The sequence below is a fragment of the Mustela lutreola genome, chromosome 17 (assembly GCF_030435805.1).
Source record: "Mustela lutreola isolate mMusLut2 chromosome 17, mMusLut2.pri, whole genome shotgun sequence".
In the NCBI taxonomy this organism is placed as follows: domain Eukaryota; kingdom Metazoa; phylum Chordata; class Mammalia; order Carnivora; family Mustelidae; genus Mustela; species Mustela lutreola.
In genome coordinates this window covers 14,537,362-14,557,428 of record NC_081306.1, presented here as the reverse complement: position 1 = coordinate 14,557,428, position 20,067 = coordinate 14,537,362, and the positions used below count along the sequence as shown (strand labels likewise).

The following is a 20,067-nucleotide window of genomic DNA, read 5'->3' as shown; positions in this document are numbered from 1 at the left end:
AGGGAAGTGGAGGCAATTAGCACTTGTGTATTTGGCAAATGACCCAGGGAGGCTGGCGGGCTCCTGGGAGTTTGGCATTGATCTGTAGCCTCAGGAGTCAGGTAGCTGGGGCTTTAGGAGGAAGGCGCTCTCCCCTGATGCTTGGTGTTCTCCCCACCCCGGGGGAAGGAAGCAGATCTGGGAGTGGAGAGTCTGTTTGTGCAATGAAATCCCAGCCCCAGCCAGAGTTGCAACTCCAGACCTGAGAAGCCCCCAGAGACCAAGGTGGACAGGCCAGACCCAATGCCACTGGTGCCCAGACGTCATCCTGTTTGGTGGGAATGAGGCTAAAACCGCGGTTTTTATCCAGACCAGGTTGAACACCAGACGGAATGTCTCAAGCCTCTCCCCAGCGGGGCAAACCGACAGACACAAAACTTATGCACAACGGCAGGGGCCTCAATGGCCCCGCTGAGTCCCATCCAGGGACCTCTGGTGTAGAAGCTTCAGAAGTAGCTTCTACGAGGAAAAATGCAAGTGCCCTTTGCTCTTGGGAATTCCGCCACAGAGGTCTCTCTGAGAAGACTCGAATGCGAAAACCTAACAGTGGTTGGCTCTGGGGAGGTGTGGCAGGGAGAGTTTGTAATTCTACACCCGTCCTGACCCACAGAACTTTCGACAAGGATGAAAACATTCTTGGGAAGTGGTTCGTGCCGCTGGGGAAGTAAGTTAATCCTAATTTACTTTAATAACCATGTGTGCTATCATTTGAGTGGGATACTTGGTTCTATACCTTTTCATATCCTTCTGAAAACAGGTAATTTGTACCCAGACGGAGGACACAGGGAGAAGATGTTAGAGGCCAAGGAATGCCCGAGACCACCAGGAGATGGGAGGGAAGCGTGCAACAGTGTCCCCTCCCCACGTCCCAAGAACCAGCCCTGCCAACACCTTAATTTGGGACTTCTGGCCTCCAGAGCTGTGCAAGAGAAATTTCTGGTGTTTCAGACACCCCATTTGGGCAACGCTGTTACAGAGATGGCCTGGGACATACACAGCCATTTCTTCCGAGAATTCGGGGAGTGCCATGTTTCAACTTCCCCTCTTCCAATGACTTTCGTATATCAATTTTTGACCTAAAAGGTAGTAAGTTTCGAGCCCATGTTTTTCTTCTTTATATGTTTCTGAGCACCAAGAGGTCACACATGTTACGGTAGGAGGAAGGGGAAAACCCACTAACACACAAAAGGTGATGTTGAGTATTAAGTAGGGACTGTGGGACTGAGGCCGAAGGGGCCTGGAAGGTGGCAGGTGCCCACACAGGAGGCCTGAGGGTGTGGAACAAACCTTAATGTAGTAGACATCCCTGTCATCCAGTATCAGCTCCAGGTGACCCACACAAGTGCTCTGCAGAGTCTCGATCTTTCCTAGGGAACAAAACAAGAGTTTGGGGACCAAGGTTTAAGCTCCGCCCCTGCGTTCCCCAGGGGATAACCTCCTGCCGGGTTTCTTATCTCTGAGCCCCAGCGGACCGAGTGACCGACCGACCCATGGAGGGGACACTCATTACCATCCAGCTGCATTTTCTTCCTGGGATGCAGAAGCTTGAGACGGAACTTCCCCTGGGGCAAGCTGTACCTGACGTCCACCCCGACGTCCCTTGGCACCTCTGATTTGGGCGTGCCCATGAAAAGGTGAACCGAAGCTTCCTGAGGGAGCCAGCTGTCCTTCTGAAAGCGCAGAGGACTTCTCAGTCTTGAGAACCTCATCTAGCTCTAAAGGTTCTCCCTCTTCCCAGGAAAAGACCCTCAGCCCCACCATTAAAAAATGTGAGTTCTTTGGCTCCTCCTTGGCCCTCACAAGACAAAAAAAAAAACACAGTGGGAGTTTGGAAATCTCAGGCGGTATCTGGAGAAGAACAAAACCGTGCGGGACAACTCAGGACCACGCATATAGGGTCTCATTTTGTCCAGCAAATAGCCTGGCGGAGGGGGGCACAAGGTATGGCGTGCACCACGGGCACCCTGCAGAGACCCTCTCCCATCCCTTATCCAGCGCTGCCTGCCTGTGTTTCAGCCTTTGCACATACTGCTGTTAACACCCGGCACATGGGCCTCCAGAACATTAACCTGCTTTATGTTTTCCCAGAGGTAAAAAATACCCCAGCTCCTCAGCCTCAAGGGGACCACACTCTGAGACGTAACCCATGCTCCAGGGCTCCCCCGGGACCAGGTGGGGGCTGCCAGCTCACCTGACATCACCCCCCCACACACACTCAGTTCTTCCCTTCCCTGACCTAACTTCCCCACTCTCTTATACTGGGCCCCCCGGGAGACTTTGCTTAACCTAACACTTTTACCCAAATCCTTAGCTCAGATCTACCTTAAGGAAAACACAGCCTAAGACACAAGCCCCCTTTAAGACCGTACACTGATGAACATTCTTACACCACCAGCAAAGGGTCACTCCTCTGTACGAGGCTAGTTATAGGCACAGGGAGTGCAAATGAGCATTAGACCCACAAAGACATGCCCCCTCATGGCACCTACATTCAGGGGAGGGCAAAGACAGGACCACCAGACACAAATGAAGATTGCACAACAGCAGGGGATGGGTGCTCTGCTAACAAACTCTGTGGGAGTAAGGGGTCAACCAGGGTGGTCAGGGAAGGCTGCCTCTGAGGAAATGGCATTTCAGAAAGCGAAGGAAGCGAGAGAGAGAGAGACAGCGAGAGCGCCAAGTGGGTGTGTGGGAGAGGGAAGAGCCAGTGCAAAGGTCCTGGGGCAACAATGTGCCTAGCATCAAAAAAAAATAATAACAATAAGAGGTCAGTGTGTGGAGAGTGATACGCCTCGTGAGGAATCAGGAGACGGGGAGAACAGCCCAGCAGGCCCAGGTATCCAGCTCCCACTTAGAGGGATAAGAGCCTCTGGAGAGCTCTGAGCAGAGAAGCGACAAGACTGTTTTAGGATTTTGAAACACCTCTCTGGGAGACAAGAGATGGCAAGGAGACGAGCAGAAACTGGGAGATCACATAGGAGGGTGATGAATGCCCATTCCAGGCCAGATGCTGAGGACACAGGAATGAGAAACACAGGCATTAAAGCTCTTCCTCGGAACTGAGTGCCTGGGACGGGAAAGGGGGGAGACTGGTATTAGTCAAGCAGCTTTGAGCAACAAACGTAAGAGGGATCGGGCACCTGGGTGGCTCAGGTGGTTAAGCGTCTGACTCTTAATTTCACCTCAGGTCATGCTCTCATGGTTGTGAGACTGACCCCTGTATCAGGTTTCATGCTGGGCAGGAAGCCTGGTTAAGATTCTCTTCCTAGGGCCGCCTGGGTGGCTCAGTGGGTTAAAGCCTCTGCCTTCGGATCAGGTCATGATCCCAGGGTTCTGGGATCGAGCCCCACATCGGGCTCTCGGCTCAGCAGGGAGCCTGCTTCCTCCTTTCTCTCTGCCTGCCTCTCTGCCTACTTGTGATCTCTGCCTGTCAAATAAATAAATAAAATCTTTAAAAAAAAAAAAAAAGATTCTCTTCCTCTGCTCCCACCCCTTCTCTCTCTCCCTCTCAATAAAATAAAAACAATAAAAACAAACAAACAAAAACACAACAAAACCCCCAAACAAAACAAACCACAAAAAAACAAAACATAAAATTGATCTAAAGGGGAAAAACATGGTCCTATTAGAGCAAGTAACAAAAGAACATGACCAGTTGGGGATAATTCAGGCAGGCTTCCCTGAGCAGCTGACCTCTGAAGACTGATTCAGAGTTAACAAGTCACAGAGCCAGAGCCAGAGGATCAGCACGTGCAAGGGTCCTGAGGCAGGAGGGAGACCACGAATGGACCAACCCAGCCCAACAGCTCCAGAGAGGAGCCCCATGTCCTTATGAGGCTGATTCCGGAGGGGAAGACCTAGGGAGACCCACAGCAGGGCTGGGAAAGAAGGGGCCATTCCACAGGGCCTACCTGGGGATGGAAGGTATAGGTAGCTTCCAGCAGATACTGTTGGAGGCCCCGGTCCTGCTTCGTCAGCATCACAGCCGCAAACACAGGCACCGACAGCAGGTAGGGCTGCCCGGCTGCCGGCCAGGTGACTTCCGTGCACAGCTGCCAGCCCCAGGTCTGGGATGCTGTAGAGAAAGCAGAGCGGGCAGCTCTGGTCACCAGAGAGCCAGAGAATTCTAGGCGGGAGCCTCGGCTGCTTGTCCAGCAAGGGCAAGGGTTCTGTCAGTCTTTTTGACAACCTCGGCACCGCTGACATTCGGAGCTGGATAAGGAAGGCTCTGCAGCAGGAGCCGTCCTGTAGGGTAGTGAGCAGCCGCTCTGGGCTCCGCTCAGTGTTGGTCAGGAGCAACCCCAACAACAGTTCGGACAACCCAAGTGTCTCCAGGCACTGCCAAATGGCCCCTCGGGGGACAAAACCGCCCCTCTTGAGGACCCCTGGGGGAGACTTTGAGAGTACAAGTGTAGAAGGCAGGCTCCAGAGTCAGACCGCCTGGGTCTAAATTCCAGCCTCTCCACTTGCCAGCTGTGTGACCTGGGGCAGGTTACTTAACATCTCTGTGCCTCAGTGTCACTCCTCTGTACACTGGGACCAGTAACGGTTCCTGCCTCATGGTGTAGCTGTGGGGACTGACCGTCTGTGTCAGCGTTTATGACAACACCCTGCCTAAAGGTGTCCATTCATTTAGAGCGGCCCCTCCCCGACCTGACTAAAAAAAAAAAAAAAATGACTTTCAAGATCCACTAGTGTTTGGTGTATTTCCTTTCTGATCTCTTATCAGTTTTGTTGCTTTTCACCGGATGTTGCTATCAAAGAATTTTCCAGTGTTCTCGAACTATGTCCTTCGTGATGGGGTTTTTAAGCTACAGGATAGCTCAGGTGTTTTCCCTCAACTTGAAAGTGGAGAATTTTTTTCTGTCCACGGCCAGACAGTAGATAACCTGAGGCTCTGCAGATCACAGGGTCCCCTCACAATGGCTCAGCTCTGCTGGTGACTGACCCCAGTGGCTAAAGACGACAGGGAAACCAATAGGCGTGGCCATGTGCCCATAAAGCTTTCTTTCTGGCCATCGCAACATCAACTTCACAAACGTTTCACGTATGAACTATTCTTCAATGACTTTTCCACCCTTTGAAAATGCGCCAACCTGCTGGCAGCTTGTAAGCTCCTATAACGAGCCATTCACCTATGACCGTGCCCTTGACAATAACGATGCAGCGATCATCTCTGTGTAGTGTGCGTTTTTAAGTGACTTTGGTGTATTTGCCTGGGGTGGAGTTCTAGAAGCAGAAGCAAATAATTAAGGGATATAAACACTCTGAGGGCAGAAGAGCCACTGCAGCATTTGGAGCCGACACTGCTCCCCGCGGTACCCAGACGTCTGCCGAGGCAAAGGCAAAGACCCCGCCGCCTACCTTTCTGGTCAGTACAGGACTGGGCCTCCAAAGGGCTGTGGGCATTACTGAGGCTCCGCACGCCATCCCCAGTGACGAGATATAGCTTAGAGCTGGGTGAGGAAAGAGGAAAGTCCCAGATGGTCATTTTCATTCATTCACTGGACAGATAGGCCTGGAGCTGCCACAGCTTGACATGGGGAGAATTACGTCATGAACAGGATTCCTGGGTCTTTGGGGGAACTCACCCACAGCACTCAGTGACAAGGGCCATGACAAACCTGAATGGGGATGGATGGGGTCTGTCTTGGGGACAGGGAAAGGCCTCCTTTAGCCGGGTCTCTGCAGAGGTTAACGTGTGAGCAGAGACTCAAAGGATGAGAAGGAGCTGGATAGAGGGAACAGCAGGTGCAAAGGTCCTGTGGTGGGATTAATGTGGCCTCTTTGGGAGAGTAAGAAGAAGGGTGGTTCAAGGGGGGATTAGGGTGCAGGGGGAGGGAGTAAGTGAAGGGCAGGAGGTAGTGGAAGGAAACAGGTGAGATGTGGCAGGCCCCCCAGGAGGAAGGACAATCATGAAGTCTTGGGTTATCCTAGAAACAAGTATAGGGTTTTAAACAAGTTGGCGGGGGGGTGAGGGAGGAGTGACAGGACTTGACATTTTAAAGGACCTCACTGGTTGCTGCTGGGAGAAGGGCCTGGAAGACAGCCAGAGAACATAGTGTCCCTGGCTAGGGGGGACAACATAGACAAAGCAGGTGTGACTGTGGGGAGCCTGGTCTCACTCCTTTTTTATCTGAAAGAACTCGTTCTCCAACTTTCACCCCTCTGGGAAGCTGGGGACAAGCTGGTCCCAAGAGGGACCCCTGTAAAGAGCTGACGAGTATGGGGGCTCCCCCTCCTCCTCTCAGCCACCCCACAGTCCCTGTCACAGACACCCCCCCATACTGACACACTCAGACACACAGGATGCTCGCAGACACGCCAACACCCCCTCACAGACACATGCACACGCTCGCACACCCACAATCAGACAGGCACGCTGCACTCACACACATGCTCAGACACATACCTGTGCACACACAGACTCAGAAATCCACCCTCATGTGCACACACGCTGGTGCAACAAGGGTGCGACACACACGCTCACACACATGTGGTCACACACACACCGTCTCACACCCACAGAAACATGGGCGATCACACACACATGCTCATGGGTGCTCCCAGACACACGTCCCCAAGCCCTCAGGCCACACCCATCCGCGCACGGGCTCCCTCCCGCCTGTGCAGGACGCCCCACCTGAAGCTGAATAGCTCCACGGCCTCCTCTGGGGTGTTCAGATGCACCTTGAGGTCCCGACCCTTCCTTGCGTGGATCCCCCCATCCAGGCTGGCAGCACCACGGACGCTGGTCACCCACTGCAGCCCGGCCCGCCCCAGGACACCTGTTGTACCCATCTGCGCCGAGATCCAGAGCAGGGCACTGCGGGGAGAGCCAGGCACTGGCTGCAGCCTGCAGGCCCCGGGTGGCCACACACACAGCGTGCCCTTACGCACCGCCCCTGCTGTTCTCGGCAGCCCCTGCCCCGTTGTCCCCCTTCCCACCCCCCCCTGCACCTCCCCACCCCCACGCTCTCTGGGCACCACACCCCCCTTGGGAGGCTGGGAGCAGCGAAACCACCTGCTCAGGCCCTGTCACTGGGACGCAGGGCAGTAGGACCTGGACCAGGAGGCTGTCTGAGCCCCAGCCGGGGTCTTCGTGCCAAAGAGCGGGTAGCAGGGGATGTCCAGGCTCCCTACATCAGACCCAGAAACCACAGACGGGACAGGTGAACGGGGGACACCTGTGAGTGGACAGTCGCCCAGCAGGCCCCAGACCCCTCCAGAATCAGACCAAGCCCTGAACCAACTCTGCCCATGCTCCCATGCTGTGGGGCCTGGACCAGCAGCGCGCCTGCCTAGGGCCTGTTTTCTCAACCATTACTGGGAATACGGAGAGACTGCCCGCCTGGTGGGTGGTGATGCGGGGTCACCGGAGTCCCAGCCCATACATCTCAGATGGTCCTCTGCCCCTCCCTCTTCTCCTCTCGGAGGCAGAGTGGAGCAGAGGGAAGCATGCCACGTGGCAGGACAGCAGAGTCCCGTGGCCTGGCCCCTGCTTCATCCTTGGGCACATGACGTCCCCTCACTGAGCCTCAGTCTTCTCACCCGTCAAGTGGGCACAGCTGCCCAGCATCTCCTCACAGTCTCTTGACACAAAAAACACTCAGTCATGGGATTGACGGTGTGATGGTACCAGGGACGGTTTGCAGGGCGGGGGTCCCCTCCAGCCCGGCGCTAATGGCTCAGCTCTCTGTGGCCCTCTGTAGGGGGAGGCCCCCGCCCGCCCACCTCCCTCCTCCAGCTCCCAGAAGCCAGCCAGCTACCTGGGCTTGACGTAACCGTTCACAGAGAAGTCCAGAGGGTGCTGGAAGTTGGCAGTCCCCCGGACTCGGAGGCTGACGGCGGCCGAGGCACAGAGGGTCAGCCGGGCGGGAAGGCCGGATACGGTGGGAAAGGTGAGCTCCTGCAGCGCTAGGTTCAGCCTCCGGGTCACCTGGACCTCCTGCCCCTGCGGCCAGAGGACATCATGACAGCCCCTGGTGCACACACTGAGCACACAGTCTTATCTGATCAAATAATATCCTCACACCTGAGCGGTGTCGGAGGGAGGGACAAGATCATTACGCCGTCTTTCCGGAGGAGGAAACGGAGCCCACAGACAGGTGAAATCACCTGGCCAAACCCACGTGGGTAGAAACGGGTAGAGCCCAGTTCAAACCCAGTTTCCTGCAGGAAAGGGTCAGAGCTCGGGGATCCAGGGTGAGTCAGGTAAGGGGGAATGTGAGCCATGCCCAGGCTGCAGAGCACCCAGTAAGCGCCAGATGCATTTTAAATGCTTTGGTGCATTTTTACTGCATTATCTCATTTAACACAACAGCCCCATGAAGCTGCTGCTTTTGCGGCTACCGTGGTTGTTACGCTATCATGCCTATTTCACAGATGCACACACCGAGGCCAGGACCCGTGAACTCTCCCGAGGAGGTAAGAGGTGGAGCCGCGATTTGAGCTTCAGCCTGGCTCCACATACTGCGGTCTTAGGTCTGAAATGGACTTTAGTACTCCCCCCACCCCCACCCCCGCCCGGAGCATCAAAGGAAACAAGACAGGGTCAGCGGGGCTGGGAGGGGCCAAGCCCAGGCGGAGGTACCTTCAGGAGCTTGACGGCCAGCTCGGCCAGGTTCAAGGATGGACGGTTCACACGGCTCGCCATCGCCCCACAGTCCACGAAGCTCAGCTCGTGCCCGAACACCTTCACGCTCAGCTGGCACCGCAGCGCCCGCCGCTCTGCGCGCCTCCGGGTCACCTGAGGGAGAGCCCAGACCGGACGGGTGACTAGGAGCAGGTCTGCTGCCTGGACGCAGGTGGGGGCCCGGGGGGGAGCAGAAGGGCAAGGCCAAGGGCTTTTGGTGTCTGGAATATGGCTTGCAAAACTCATAGCCTTCAGGCAGAATCCCCAGATGGGTTTTCTTTGGGCTGCACGGTGCTGCCGAAATGCCCTGGGCAGTGTGCGTGGCTGTGAGTGTTCTCACCATCCTCTTGTTTAGGAATCATCTTACATTTGCAGAAAAGTTACGAAGATGGTGCAGAGAGCTCCCCCACACCCCTCACCCTGTCTCTACTGGCACCATCTTTCATGGCCAGAGTGCAAGGAAGGTAAAAAAGCCAACACGGACGTGCAGTAGTAACAAAACCCCAAATTTCACGTTTTTCCAGTCCGGCTCTCCCTCCGTTCCGGCGACCACAGCGCGTTGGCTTGTCCTATCTCTCCTGTCTTCTCCCATCTGCGACCGTTTGTTTTTCTTCGTATTTTTCACCATGCATGTTTTTTTGAGAGACAGAGCACGAGCAGAGCGGGGAGGGGCAGAGGGAGAAGGAGACTCCCTGCTGAATGGGGAGCCCAACATGGGGCTCAATCCCAGGACCCCGAGATCGACCCGAGCAGAAGGCAGACAGCTCCACTGACTGAGCCGCCCAGGAGTCCCTCATAGTGAGTGAGTGAGTGAGTGAGTGAGTGTGTGTGTGTGTGTATATATATATATATATATATATATATATATATATATATATATTTTTTTTTTTTTTTTTTAATTTGAATTTGTCGGGGCACCTGGGTGGCTCAGATGTTAAGCGTCTGCCTTTGGCTCAGGTCATGATCCCAGGGTCCTGGGATTGAGCCCCACATCAGGCTCTCTGCTCAGCAGGAAAACCTGCTTCTCCCTCTCCCACTCCCCCTGCTTATGTTCCCTCTCTCGCTGTCTCTCTCTCTCTCAAATAAATGAATAAAATCTTTAGCCAAAAAATAATGAAATTTGAGTTTGTTTCCAATGTTTAAAAATTAGGAGACTACCTATAAAAATCCAGACTCTCAGGGGCACCTGGGTGGCTCAGTAGGTTAAAGCCTCTGCCTTCGGCTCAGGTCATGATCCCAGAGTCCTGGGATCGAGCCCCGCATCGGGCTCTCTGCTCCGCAGGGAGCCTGCTTCCTCCTCTCTCTCTGCCTGCCTCTCTGACTTCTTGTGATCTCTGTCTGTCAAATAAATAAACAAAATCTTAAAAAAAAAAAAAAATCCAGACTCTCTGGCTACTCCAAGCAGAGAACTATTGGCCTCCTGCCCACCACAACAACGGGCGGTAAGAAACCAGAGTGGGATGGCGGCCGCCGCTTTTAACTGAGGCACAAGCATTTCCCACCTGCCACAGCCCCCACCACTCCCTATCGCCCCTCCAACACTGAGGCCAAGCGTTGTTCCCACTATCGCTGTGCTTGTGCTAACCCGATCTTGGGATTAGGACTCCCGATCCCGAGTGGGAAAATAACAGACAAAAAGGACGCAGATTCTACGGAAAAGTCTTCACATTCCACCCCCCACCCTCCTTCTCGTTGCCTGCCAGCCCCAGCTCCAGTCCGAGAGGCTTTAAGGGCACAGACCGCGTCCTGACTATCTTTGCACCCTTGGGCCCAGGGGTTCACACCTGATGACTGGTAAAGCTGTGAACATGTGAACCAATGCCCCAGCCAGTCCTTGATCCCCCTCAGATGTACATGGCAATGACCTCTTACAAGAGTAAAAAGGTGCCCACAACTCAATGCCCATCAGTGGGAGAATCATCACGCAAAATAGAATTCCCACCCACAGAATGGATATTTTAAGACCCCACGACCCACCAACTCCATTCCTAGGCATATCCCCAACCGAAACATATACATGCCTTCAGCAAAAAGACACGTGCAAGAATATTCATAGGAGGGGCACCCAGGTGGCTCAGTGGGTTAAGCCTCTGCCTTTGGCTCGGGTCATGATCCTGGGGTCCTGGGATCGAGCCCCGCATCGGGCTCTCTGCTCAGCAGGGAGCCTGCTTCCCCCTTTCTCTCTGCCTGCCTTTCTGCCTACTTGTGATCTCTGTCTGTCAAATAAATAAATAAAATCTTTAAAAAAATATTCATAGGACTATCTGCAATGAGCCCAGAAACTCTAAGTTATCCAAAAGCCCACCACAAGTAAGACGGACAAAGAAACCCTGGTGTGTTCACATCACAGCAGCGCTGAACAGCGGGGAGGACGAGCAAAGCGTGCCTATACCCAGCCCCGTAGCTGGAGCTCACCCACAAAATTTAAGCCAAAGAGGCCAGACACACACACACACACACACACACACACACACACAATGACAGGAACAGAATATTCACACTTGCCAAAAGGTGGAAACCACCTGCAAACCCTATGTCCATCAGGAGCGAGCAGGTAAACACAAGGAGGTCTACCCACACCGTGCAATGTTCTTCAGGCTTCAAGAGGGATGGAGGACCGATCTGTGCTACACGGATGCGTCTCGAAACATGATGGATGCTCAGTGAGAGACGCCAGACACGACAGGTCACGTGCCGTCTGACTCTATCTATAGGAAGTGTCCAGAACAGGTCAGTCCACACAGACCCAAAGCAGGCTAGTGGTTGCCAGGGGTGGGGGAGGACATGATGGGGTCTCCTTTGGGGTGATGAGAATGTTCTAGAATCAGACGGAAGTTGGTGTTGTTCATCTTGGTACGTGTGCATCCACGCGTCCAAAATTACCAAACTGTATACTTGAAACATCCACCGCTTATTCAACGTAGACGATACCTCTGCAAAGCTGATTTTTACAAAGTAGAATTCATTGGCGCAGTTAGGAGGCAGATTAGTGATCATCCTTGTTGGGGGCGGGTAGAGTGGTGGAGGGGGTGCAGGGGGGCCTCTGGCGGACTGATAATGGGCCGGGCATTGATTAGAAGGAGGCGTTCTGTGGGTGGAGATGCATTTAGGACTTGGACACTTTCCTAATTGTATGTGACACTTTGATCAATACGTTTTCGAGATAAAGCAGGCCAACAGCTGACGACTGAGCTCTGGACCAGCTCCTTGTCTCTATGAGCCTGCCCCAGGGCTCAGAGCCTGTCCCAGTCAGAGGTGATGGAGGCCTGAGTCCACAGCCCAAAACCTCAGCCTGGTGAGGAGAGGGAGCTGGGTGGGTGCAGGTTCCCTGCTCCCCTTACCTTCTGCTGTATGTCTCTCAGCTTTCTGGACCTTTCTCCTGGACAGTCAGGGTGGGGTCCCCATGGTGTGGGCTCTGGTTCCGGCTCTGGGGATTTCTCTGGCTGAGGCTCTGTCTCCTCTTCCTGTCCCCAGAAGGACTGGCTGCCAAACAGCCTGTGGACGATTTTCTCTGCATTTTCCAGCCGGAGGCCAAGCTGGGAAGAAAAGCCAGGGCTCACTCAGGAGCAGCTCGTTTGGCTGATCCAAAGCTGCAGACCTGGGGGCTCAAAGTTGGGGGAGAGGGTAGCAGGCTTGGGGAGTGCACTCTGGGCTCCCCAGGGTCCACCTGGGCCCAACGCAAGGGGCACCACCTTTTCAAACCAGCAAGTTCCACAAGTGTTGGGCAAATGTCCCTCAGCAAAAATCCTTACCTTTAGGCCCTGGTTCCTATGTCACCACCTCTGGGAAGTCTTCCCTGATTTCCCACATCACTCCCTTCCCATATTCCCCACCCCCAGACCAAATCTATCACTGCTTCCACACTCATGCTGTCTTCTGTGTGTCTCCCTTGCAAGATTCTGAGCTCCCTGAGAGCAGGGACCCACGTCTCCTTCTCTAGGCACGCTGAAGGCCCAGTTGGTGGGTCATTTTGTGTGGCTTTGACCGGGCCACGGGGTCCTGACATATTTGGTCAGACAGAATTGTGAGTGTTTTGTGAGAGTGTTTCTGGATAAATTTAACATTTTTTTTTTTTTTTGGTGGAATGATGGAAAGATGGAATGGATGGATGGATGGACAGATGGATGGACAGATACACAGATGTATATAGGGGTGGATATACAGACAGATGAATGTGTGGGTACATAATTCTGTGTGTATATGTGCATGTTTTGTGTGTGTGTGTGTGAGACTAGAGAATGCAGGGTGAGAGCCTGACAGGGAAACAGACAGGAAGCTACATGAATGCATGGTGATGACGGGATGACGGGGTGGATGGCTGATGCACAAAGGTAGACAGGCATACAGCTGTGGGGGTGGCTGGGTGCACGGCCGGCTGACCGGGAGAACAGGCACAAGACAGAGCAGTCGATCCATACAGAGAAGAGGTCATCCGTGGAAAGAGTGGGGGATGCGATGGTTTCTGGCCCCAAGAGACCACAGCAGGCCCCCTCGTACCTCCAGGAGGCTGAAGGCATGACCTAGAGCGTGGATGGTCAGGTTGGTCGTGGCAGAGCGGGGGAGGAAGGAGGCTGGAGAAAAGAGGATGGTCCTCTCCACGTTGGCTCCCAGGCTGCCAGACACTAGGACGAGAGAGAGAGAGAGTCAGTCCACTCCTGCCCCTCACAGAGCAGGGTCTGGCCACTGAGGAGCAAGAGCCTGGGAAAGGGAAGGACGGGGTGTCCTCTCCAGCAGGACACGTGTCTCAGCCTTAGGCCTCATCAAGAGCCCAGGAAAGGCCGGAAGGGTCAACCCCTGCTAACAGGCAGAGAGAGGGCACAGCCAGGGCACCCCACCCTCCGCTCCCAGACCTCCAGAGCGGCTGAAGTAGTCTGGGTGCCTGGGCTAGAATGGGGTTTCCTTCTGGACGCTCTGTGTCATTGTGATAAGGAGGTGACAGCCCCAGTGTGGAGCTAATCTCCTTGTAACACCGGGGAGAAAGTTCTCCAAACTCGCAGGCGTGCCACAGAATCAATGCCGATTTACACAGAAACAGATGACACTAGGGAATGAACATCCTTGAGCCACGTGTCCTCAAAGGGTTAGAGCTCCCGGGTCCCCAGGGCTTTGTGGCCCTAGAGCAGGACCGCACCTGCCCAGGATGGCCATACCAGAGCGGAAGGTGACATCAGCATAGGACGAGTGTTTCCAGGCCTCCGGCTGGAACTCCTGGCTCAGGATGTCCTCGGGGAGGGCCTCCTGGAGAGCTCGCTTCAGGGGGTCGCCGGTCTCCAACAGCTGTGTCAGGTGACTCCACACAAAGGAGCCCACTGGAGTCGGGTCACAGCCAGCAGGCCAGGAAAGAAAAGGATGGAGGAGGGGAAGGATGAATCTGGAACTGACACAGCCCAGAGAAAAGAGCCCCCTGAGCCCCGATCCCAAGTCCTACTATGTCCACATGCCAGGTTATCCATTGGGTATCCACATTTTCTTTCCAGAAATACTGGCACACAGCAGGCCCTTAATGGAACATGGAAATCTAGCCTGCGCACAGCCCTAGGACATGCCTCTCCTAAAAGGAGAAGGAGGCATTGTGGGGAAAGCTCTGGCTTGACCGTCAGACCCAAGTCTGAATCTCGGTTCTACGACTCAGGAGCTGTGTGACCTCGGGCTGGTTACACTCCCTCTCTGAGGCTTAGTTTCCTCATTTGTGAAATGCAGTAACCACCCATCTCCCAGGGCTGATGGTGCAGACGAGTCAAGAGCAAGCCTGGGCCCAAAGAACAGAATGTCTTTCAGGCTTGGCAATTTGTGACGGGGGTCCTCTCTCTCAGGCTCTCTGGAGGAGTAAAAATCAAATGACAGCACCAATGGGAGAGTCCAGTTAGGGATACTAGAGTCTAACTGGGAACCCTGAATCCTCTTGGTTGTCTCAGGCTCTCAGAAGGTCCAAGAAAGAGCTTCTAGAACAATCCATCAAGGAAGAGAATGGAATCAGGCTTTTGTTCCCACTGGGCAGCACACATAGGCTTGGTGCCCCAGGGCCTCTATCAAAGCTGAGCCCTTTGGCTGATCCCCAAATGACAGGGCTTGGCCCGGTGGCCTCCTATCCCACACACATCTCACCCCATCCCTGAAACTGCCAATGAACAGTTGCATCTTCTAGCAGTACCGTTTCTTTTCCTTTTGGGGGGTACCGTTTCTTTAGAAGGTAATTCAGCAGTATCACGGCCTTTTAAAAGTGTACGCCCCGTAACTGGCCATATGCCCTCTGGAAAATTATCCAACGGCTAGATTAGCATATGGTCTGGAAGGTGAATGCATGGAGAGGTTGTTTGCTGGTTGTTTCTTGTGACAAAAACCCAGAAATGACCGAAATGCCTAGTGTAAGATCCTAGTAGGATATCATGCAACAGGAGATAAGAGTCCACATGTCCTGATATGGAAGGAGCCTCCAGAAATGCCAAAGGCAAAAAGCAAAGGCACAACAGCCTCTAAAACATGATCCTGAGGTGCTGGTGTTTGGGAGATCCACGGACAGGCTCGTCTGTGTGCTCCCAGTTCTGCTGGGATATGGAAAAGAACTGGTCACCGTGAATGCATTCAGGCAGTGGGACTAGAGGACCCAGGGAAGAAGCAGGTAGGTTTTAGTTTGCCACTTCTACTTTCCTGTCCACTTTGAAATTCTAAACAGCCACACACACACACACACACACACACACACACAGCCCTTAAAATATTCTAAAGGTCTTTGTGTATTAACTCAGTTTATGCTCCCTCGAAGAGGAAGGGGCTGTGATCATCCCTACTTCACAGATACAGAAACAGAGGCTCAGAAAGGCTTCATAACTTGTCCAAAGGCACGCAGGTAGGAAGTGGCTGAGCTGGGATTTGAACCCATGCTGTTGGGCTCCAGGCACTCAACTCACTGTCCATCAGGGAAAGATTTGTTGAAAATCAGCTGAACTTCTTTTTTGAAGTTTCACTTTTAGGTTTAGGAACTGTGGCCAGAGACCCCCATTTAAAGGAAACTCTCTGACCCCAGCAGGGATCTGAGATTCGCAGATGCCATCCCTTCTCTGTCTCGAGTCTCCCTTCCAGGTACTAGGTCGCAAACTGACCAGAGCTACAAGGGAAGCCACTGACTTCCATCCCTTTTTACAGATGAGGAAATGGAGGACCAGAGAGGAAAAGAGATGCGTGAAAGTTTAACCCATTGCCATATGTATGAGGCTGGGGTATGCCAGGCCAGTTGGCCAGGTGGGGTGGCAAGAACAGGAGAGCAAGATGGGGTTAAGAGAGCACCCTCCAGGAAGCTCTGGGCCGGCCCCAGCACCCCCTCTCCCAGCTGCCCTGCTCACCCTGGGTGGACCGCTCGGCTGCCTGGGTCCGCCGCACCTGCGCAAACACGGCCTCGCCAGGGCATCTCATCAGGGCCAGGTAGGCGTTGATGCGGATCTCGGCATCCTCCTCAGGGTTTTGGTATAGATGGGAGAGTGCAGCTCGCTGGCTTGGGCAGAGCAAAGGCCATCACCTGGGGCCCGTCCACCTCCATCCCCCTCCACTCAGTAGCACAAGGTCCCCCGAGCTGTTCTGGCTCTGGGGGCCGGGCGTGGGGGTGGCCCTGCTGCCCTGTCCCAGCTCACACGAAGTCACAAAGTACTCACCGCAGGAGGCCTCCCCGACACGCTCATCTGTGGGCCAGTTGTGGTCAGTGGTAGGGTCACTGCTTAGCCCATCCTCCCCCAGTCCTCCCAGCACAACCGTCCACCCATCCACTCTTGTGGAAATATTTACTGAGCACCTACTATGTGCCCAGCACAGTGCTAGGTGATGGAAGCCACCCGAAGCTTACCTTCTAGTGCAGGAAGACAGACAGCAAACAAGGTTAAGTTGCAAAGTATAGAACACATTAGGTGCTAAGTACTAAAAAGGGAAAAATTAAGTGGGAAAGCAGTTTCAGGTGAAAGAGCCAAGAAAGACCCCAAGGTGAAAGTGATTTTTAAACAAAAACCTACAGGAGGTGAAGAAGGGAAGCCTGGGGATGCCCAAGGGAAGGGGAAACAGAACATGCAAAGGGCCTGTGGCAGAAGTGGGCCTGGAGTACCTGAGGAATAACAGGCAGCTTGGCGTGCCTGGAAGCAGTGGGGGGTGAAGGAAGAAGGAAATGAACCCACAAGGTGCTAAGCGGGCCTGTGGTCAGAGCACACAGACCCTGCTAGGTCACTGTAAAGACTTTGGCTAGTGGCTCCCTGGAGCCAGCAAACCTTTTGGCAAAGGGACAGATGGTACATTTTTCTGGCTTTGCAGGCCATACCGTCTCTCCTGCCACTGCTCAACTCCACAGTGAGAGCAAGACAGCAGCACAGACAACACACAGAGAGCAGGCACAGCCGCATTCCAGCAAAGCACTGTGTACAAAACAGGCAGCAAACGAGGAGGGGCCTGCGGTCCAGAGCTCGCCACCCCCTGAACGAGAGGGTTTGCAGGGATGGCTTCTCTGTGGTTTGCAATCATATGCTTGTCTGTGTGCTTATTGGACAAGTATGTGCCTTCCACCAGACACGGGATCTGTGAGAACAGAGACATGGGCTCTCCTTCACACCAGGGCCCAGCACATAGTAGGTGCTCAGTAAACATGTGACGAATGAATGAACACATAAAGAGGTGAACTGGCAAATGGTGGTTCAAGACCCACAGTCGCCCCATCGTCACCCTAGCCGATGACAAGCAGGAGCTCACATCTGCAGAGCAGGGGACCCTCCGGAAGGCCTGGATGGCCCCCAGCCGGACCTCAGGGGGGCAGTCCCTCTGAGATGCGTAGGTACTTAGTGTTGGGGTGAGAGCTGTGGCCGCCAGGCCCGCATTGCCAATCGCCTTCAGCACGAGCTGGAGCTGGAAAGAGACGACGGTGGGGCCTTGAGGCCTGGTGGGGGAGCTCAGCCCGCCCACCCACGCAGCCTTAGGCTCCCCTGCGTGGCTTGGGCCCCACCAAGGGGCTGTGCCCAGGATTCTGCCTGTCCTCACCTGCTCAGGGTCTGAGGGCTCGCGGAAGGTGCAGTTGGCCCCCAAGGCCTCTCCTAGCATCTTCACGAGGGAGCTGACACCAGGCAGGTGTCCGCAGGGCCCATCCAGGGAGGCACAGAGGTTGTGCGTCAGGGCCGAGACACCAAGGAAGGCACTGGGGCTGGTCCCTGAGATCTGCAGAAGAGGCTGGGGACAGAAACCGGCCCCCACCCAAGCCCAGAAGGCTGGTGAGGTGGCCCTTCCCAGGTCTCCCCACAGAGAGCTGAGCCCCCACCCTGGCTGCCCAAGGATTCCTGAAAAGACAGAGGCCTGGCCCCCCTGAGAGTCTGAAGAGGCTACTCCGAGCGGGGACTTGTCCACAAGTGTCCTTCCTAAAGCACCCGGGTGGCCCTATGTATCAAGGAGGGAAGACCACGCCATTGAGCTGACCCGGGGCAGGGCGCTGGGCCATGTCTGAGGACGGTTTTGGCCGTCACGCCTGAGAAGCAGGCTTGTCGGTGTCCAGCAGGCAAAGACCTGGGCTATTGCCAGAGGCCCTCTACTAGACAGGGCGGCCCCCACGATGAAGAAAGGCCCACCCCCACCATCCACAGTGCCCTAGTTGAGAATCCCTGGGCGTGGCCACCAGGTGGGAGGAGCGAGGCGCTGGCGGGGACGTCCTCAGAGCAGGACACGGTGGAGTGGCCAGAGACATTAGGGTAAATGGTTAACAACCAATCCGCCGCCCCCCACCCTGGGGAAAATGCCAGCCCTAGCGTGGAGCGCTTGCCAATTTCTGGGGTGTAAATGTTCCCACCACGTGCTCTCTGCAGACTCAGTGCTGCAGGGCAAGAAGAACGCGCGTCCGGCATGCGGGGAGCGGCGGCCACGCGGCAGGTGGACGCGCACAGCCAGCATACGGGAGCCCAGCAGCAGACGCGCGCTGCAGGACCAGAATGGGGAATTAAGTCTCTATTACTTCTGCCTGTGTGAGCTCATTGGGCGGTATGAGCGAGCGTGTGTGTTCTCTCGTATGGGTGTGCACCTGTCCTCCAGCACACACGTCTATCCTGGGGCGCGTGACCCTGTGCATGTAGCTGCACGTGCTTGAGTGTGTCCCAGGGCGTGTGTGTGCACATGGGCCAACATCAGTGTGTGCCTTGTGTATATACACGCGTGTCTTGATGTGTATATGTACCCGTCCCAGTGTATCCTGGGAGGCACGTGTGTAGCCAGGTGCGGGTGGCTGTCCCCACTTGTCCCTATGATTCCAGGGGTGGGGGGGTGCACATATATGATGCATCTGGGTGTGGACGTCTACACGTTCAGGTATGTGTGTGTTCATCTTGGTGGGTATGTCTCCATATGTTTCAGTGGGGGTGTGTGTGGCCCCGTGTGGCCTCAGGGGAGTGTCCTTGGGGTATAGGAGTCTCCAAGTGCGTGTTTTCTTTGTGAAAGGAAGCGGATGTGTGGCCTGGAAAAGTGCGTCCACCGTTAGTGTAGACGGGGCAAGTGAAGACAAACCCTCCCGATTCTGCATACAGAGGAGAGAGCGCCGGGGTTCTGGAAAGTGGAGAGAAGCCACTGAGCACATGGGCGGAGGGTTCCCGCTGGCCAGAGGCTCTGCTCCAGCAAGGCTGCGGAGGGGAGGCGGGGTGGACTCAGGGCCTCCCGGCTCCCAGACCCGGATGGAACCGGAGAGACGGTAGGGAGAGACGGTAGAACCCCGTGGGGAAGGCCGGGTGGCTGCAGCCACTCCACTCGTTGCAGGACCCAAACAGCCAGGCCAGCTCAGGCCAAGGCTCCTGGAGAAGCCCAGACAGAAATGATCCTGAGTGGATGGCCGTCCTGGGGGGGTCTGCCCCAAACTGCCAGGCTTCCTTCACAACCGATTTCCCTTTTCCAATGGGACTTGAATACTCACTCCTCTTGTCCCAAAACAACACTCCCCAAGACGCCAAACCGCAAAACTAGTAGGAAACAAGAAGAAGAAGAAGAGGAGGAGGAGGAGGCGAAAGCACCCTGGGGAGCTCAGAAGGACCGCTAGGCTGGATTTTCCAAACCAGGAACTTCTAACTCTCATTCTTCAAGAGACACCATTTGGAGAAGAAACCGCAAAGAGGTTGAATGCGGCCCAGCAATGGAACAGAGTCTGCACATGCGCGCACGCACATGCACGCGCCCACGCACCTGCATGGGGATGCACGTGCACGCGCGCACGTGCACATGCACGCATGCGCGCAGAGCATGGACGAGACTCACAGAGGATGCGGGAGAAAGAAGCCACACTTGAGATGCACGTGAGCTCACGGTATGAAGGTCAAGAGCAGGCAAAACTGAGTCAAGGCCAGAAAGGGCAGCATCCCTGCAACCTGTGCGGTCAGGGATGGGGAGGGGCATGAGATGGG

The 20,067-nt window shown here is 54.9% G+C and overlaps 1 protein-coding gene across 1 annotated transcript in view; it reads right to left on the bottom strand.

Moving 5' to 3' along the window:
• Window positions 1-20,067, bottom strand: part of LOC131820035 (uncharacterized) — a 121,536-nt gene that overhangs the window by 89,237 nt on the left and 12,232 nt on the right. The window contains exons 6-18 of the mRNA XM_059155518.1: window positions 17,681-17,866; window positions 17,396-17,548; window positions 16,015-16,159; window positions 13,825-13,983; window positions 13,172-13,296; window positions 12,016-12,210; window positions 8,633-8,788; window positions 7,809-7,993; window positions 6,683-6,865; window positions 5,404-5,495; window positions 3,951-4,114; window positions 1,550-1,709; window positions 1,327-1,406 (exon numbers count right to left, since the gene is read on the bottom strand). Of these exons, the coding sequence (XP_059011501.1) occupies window positions 1,327-1,406; window positions 1,550-1,709; window positions 3,951-4,114; window positions 5,404-5,495; window positions 6,683-6,865; window positions 7,809-7,993; window positions 8,633-8,788; window positions 12,016-12,210; window positions 13,172-13,296; window positions 13,825-13,983; window positions 16,015-16,159; window positions 17,396-17,548; window positions 17,681-17,866 (1,983 nt within the window). The remainder of the gene's footprint in view (window positions 1-1,326; window positions 1,407-1,549; window positions 1,710-3,950; window positions 4,115-5,403; window positions 5,496-6,682; window positions 6,866-7,808; window positions 7,994-8,632; window positions 8,789-12,015; window positions 12,211-13,171; window positions 13,297-13,824; window positions 13,984-16,014; window positions 16,160-17,395; window positions 17,549-17,680; window positions 17,867-20,067) is intronic.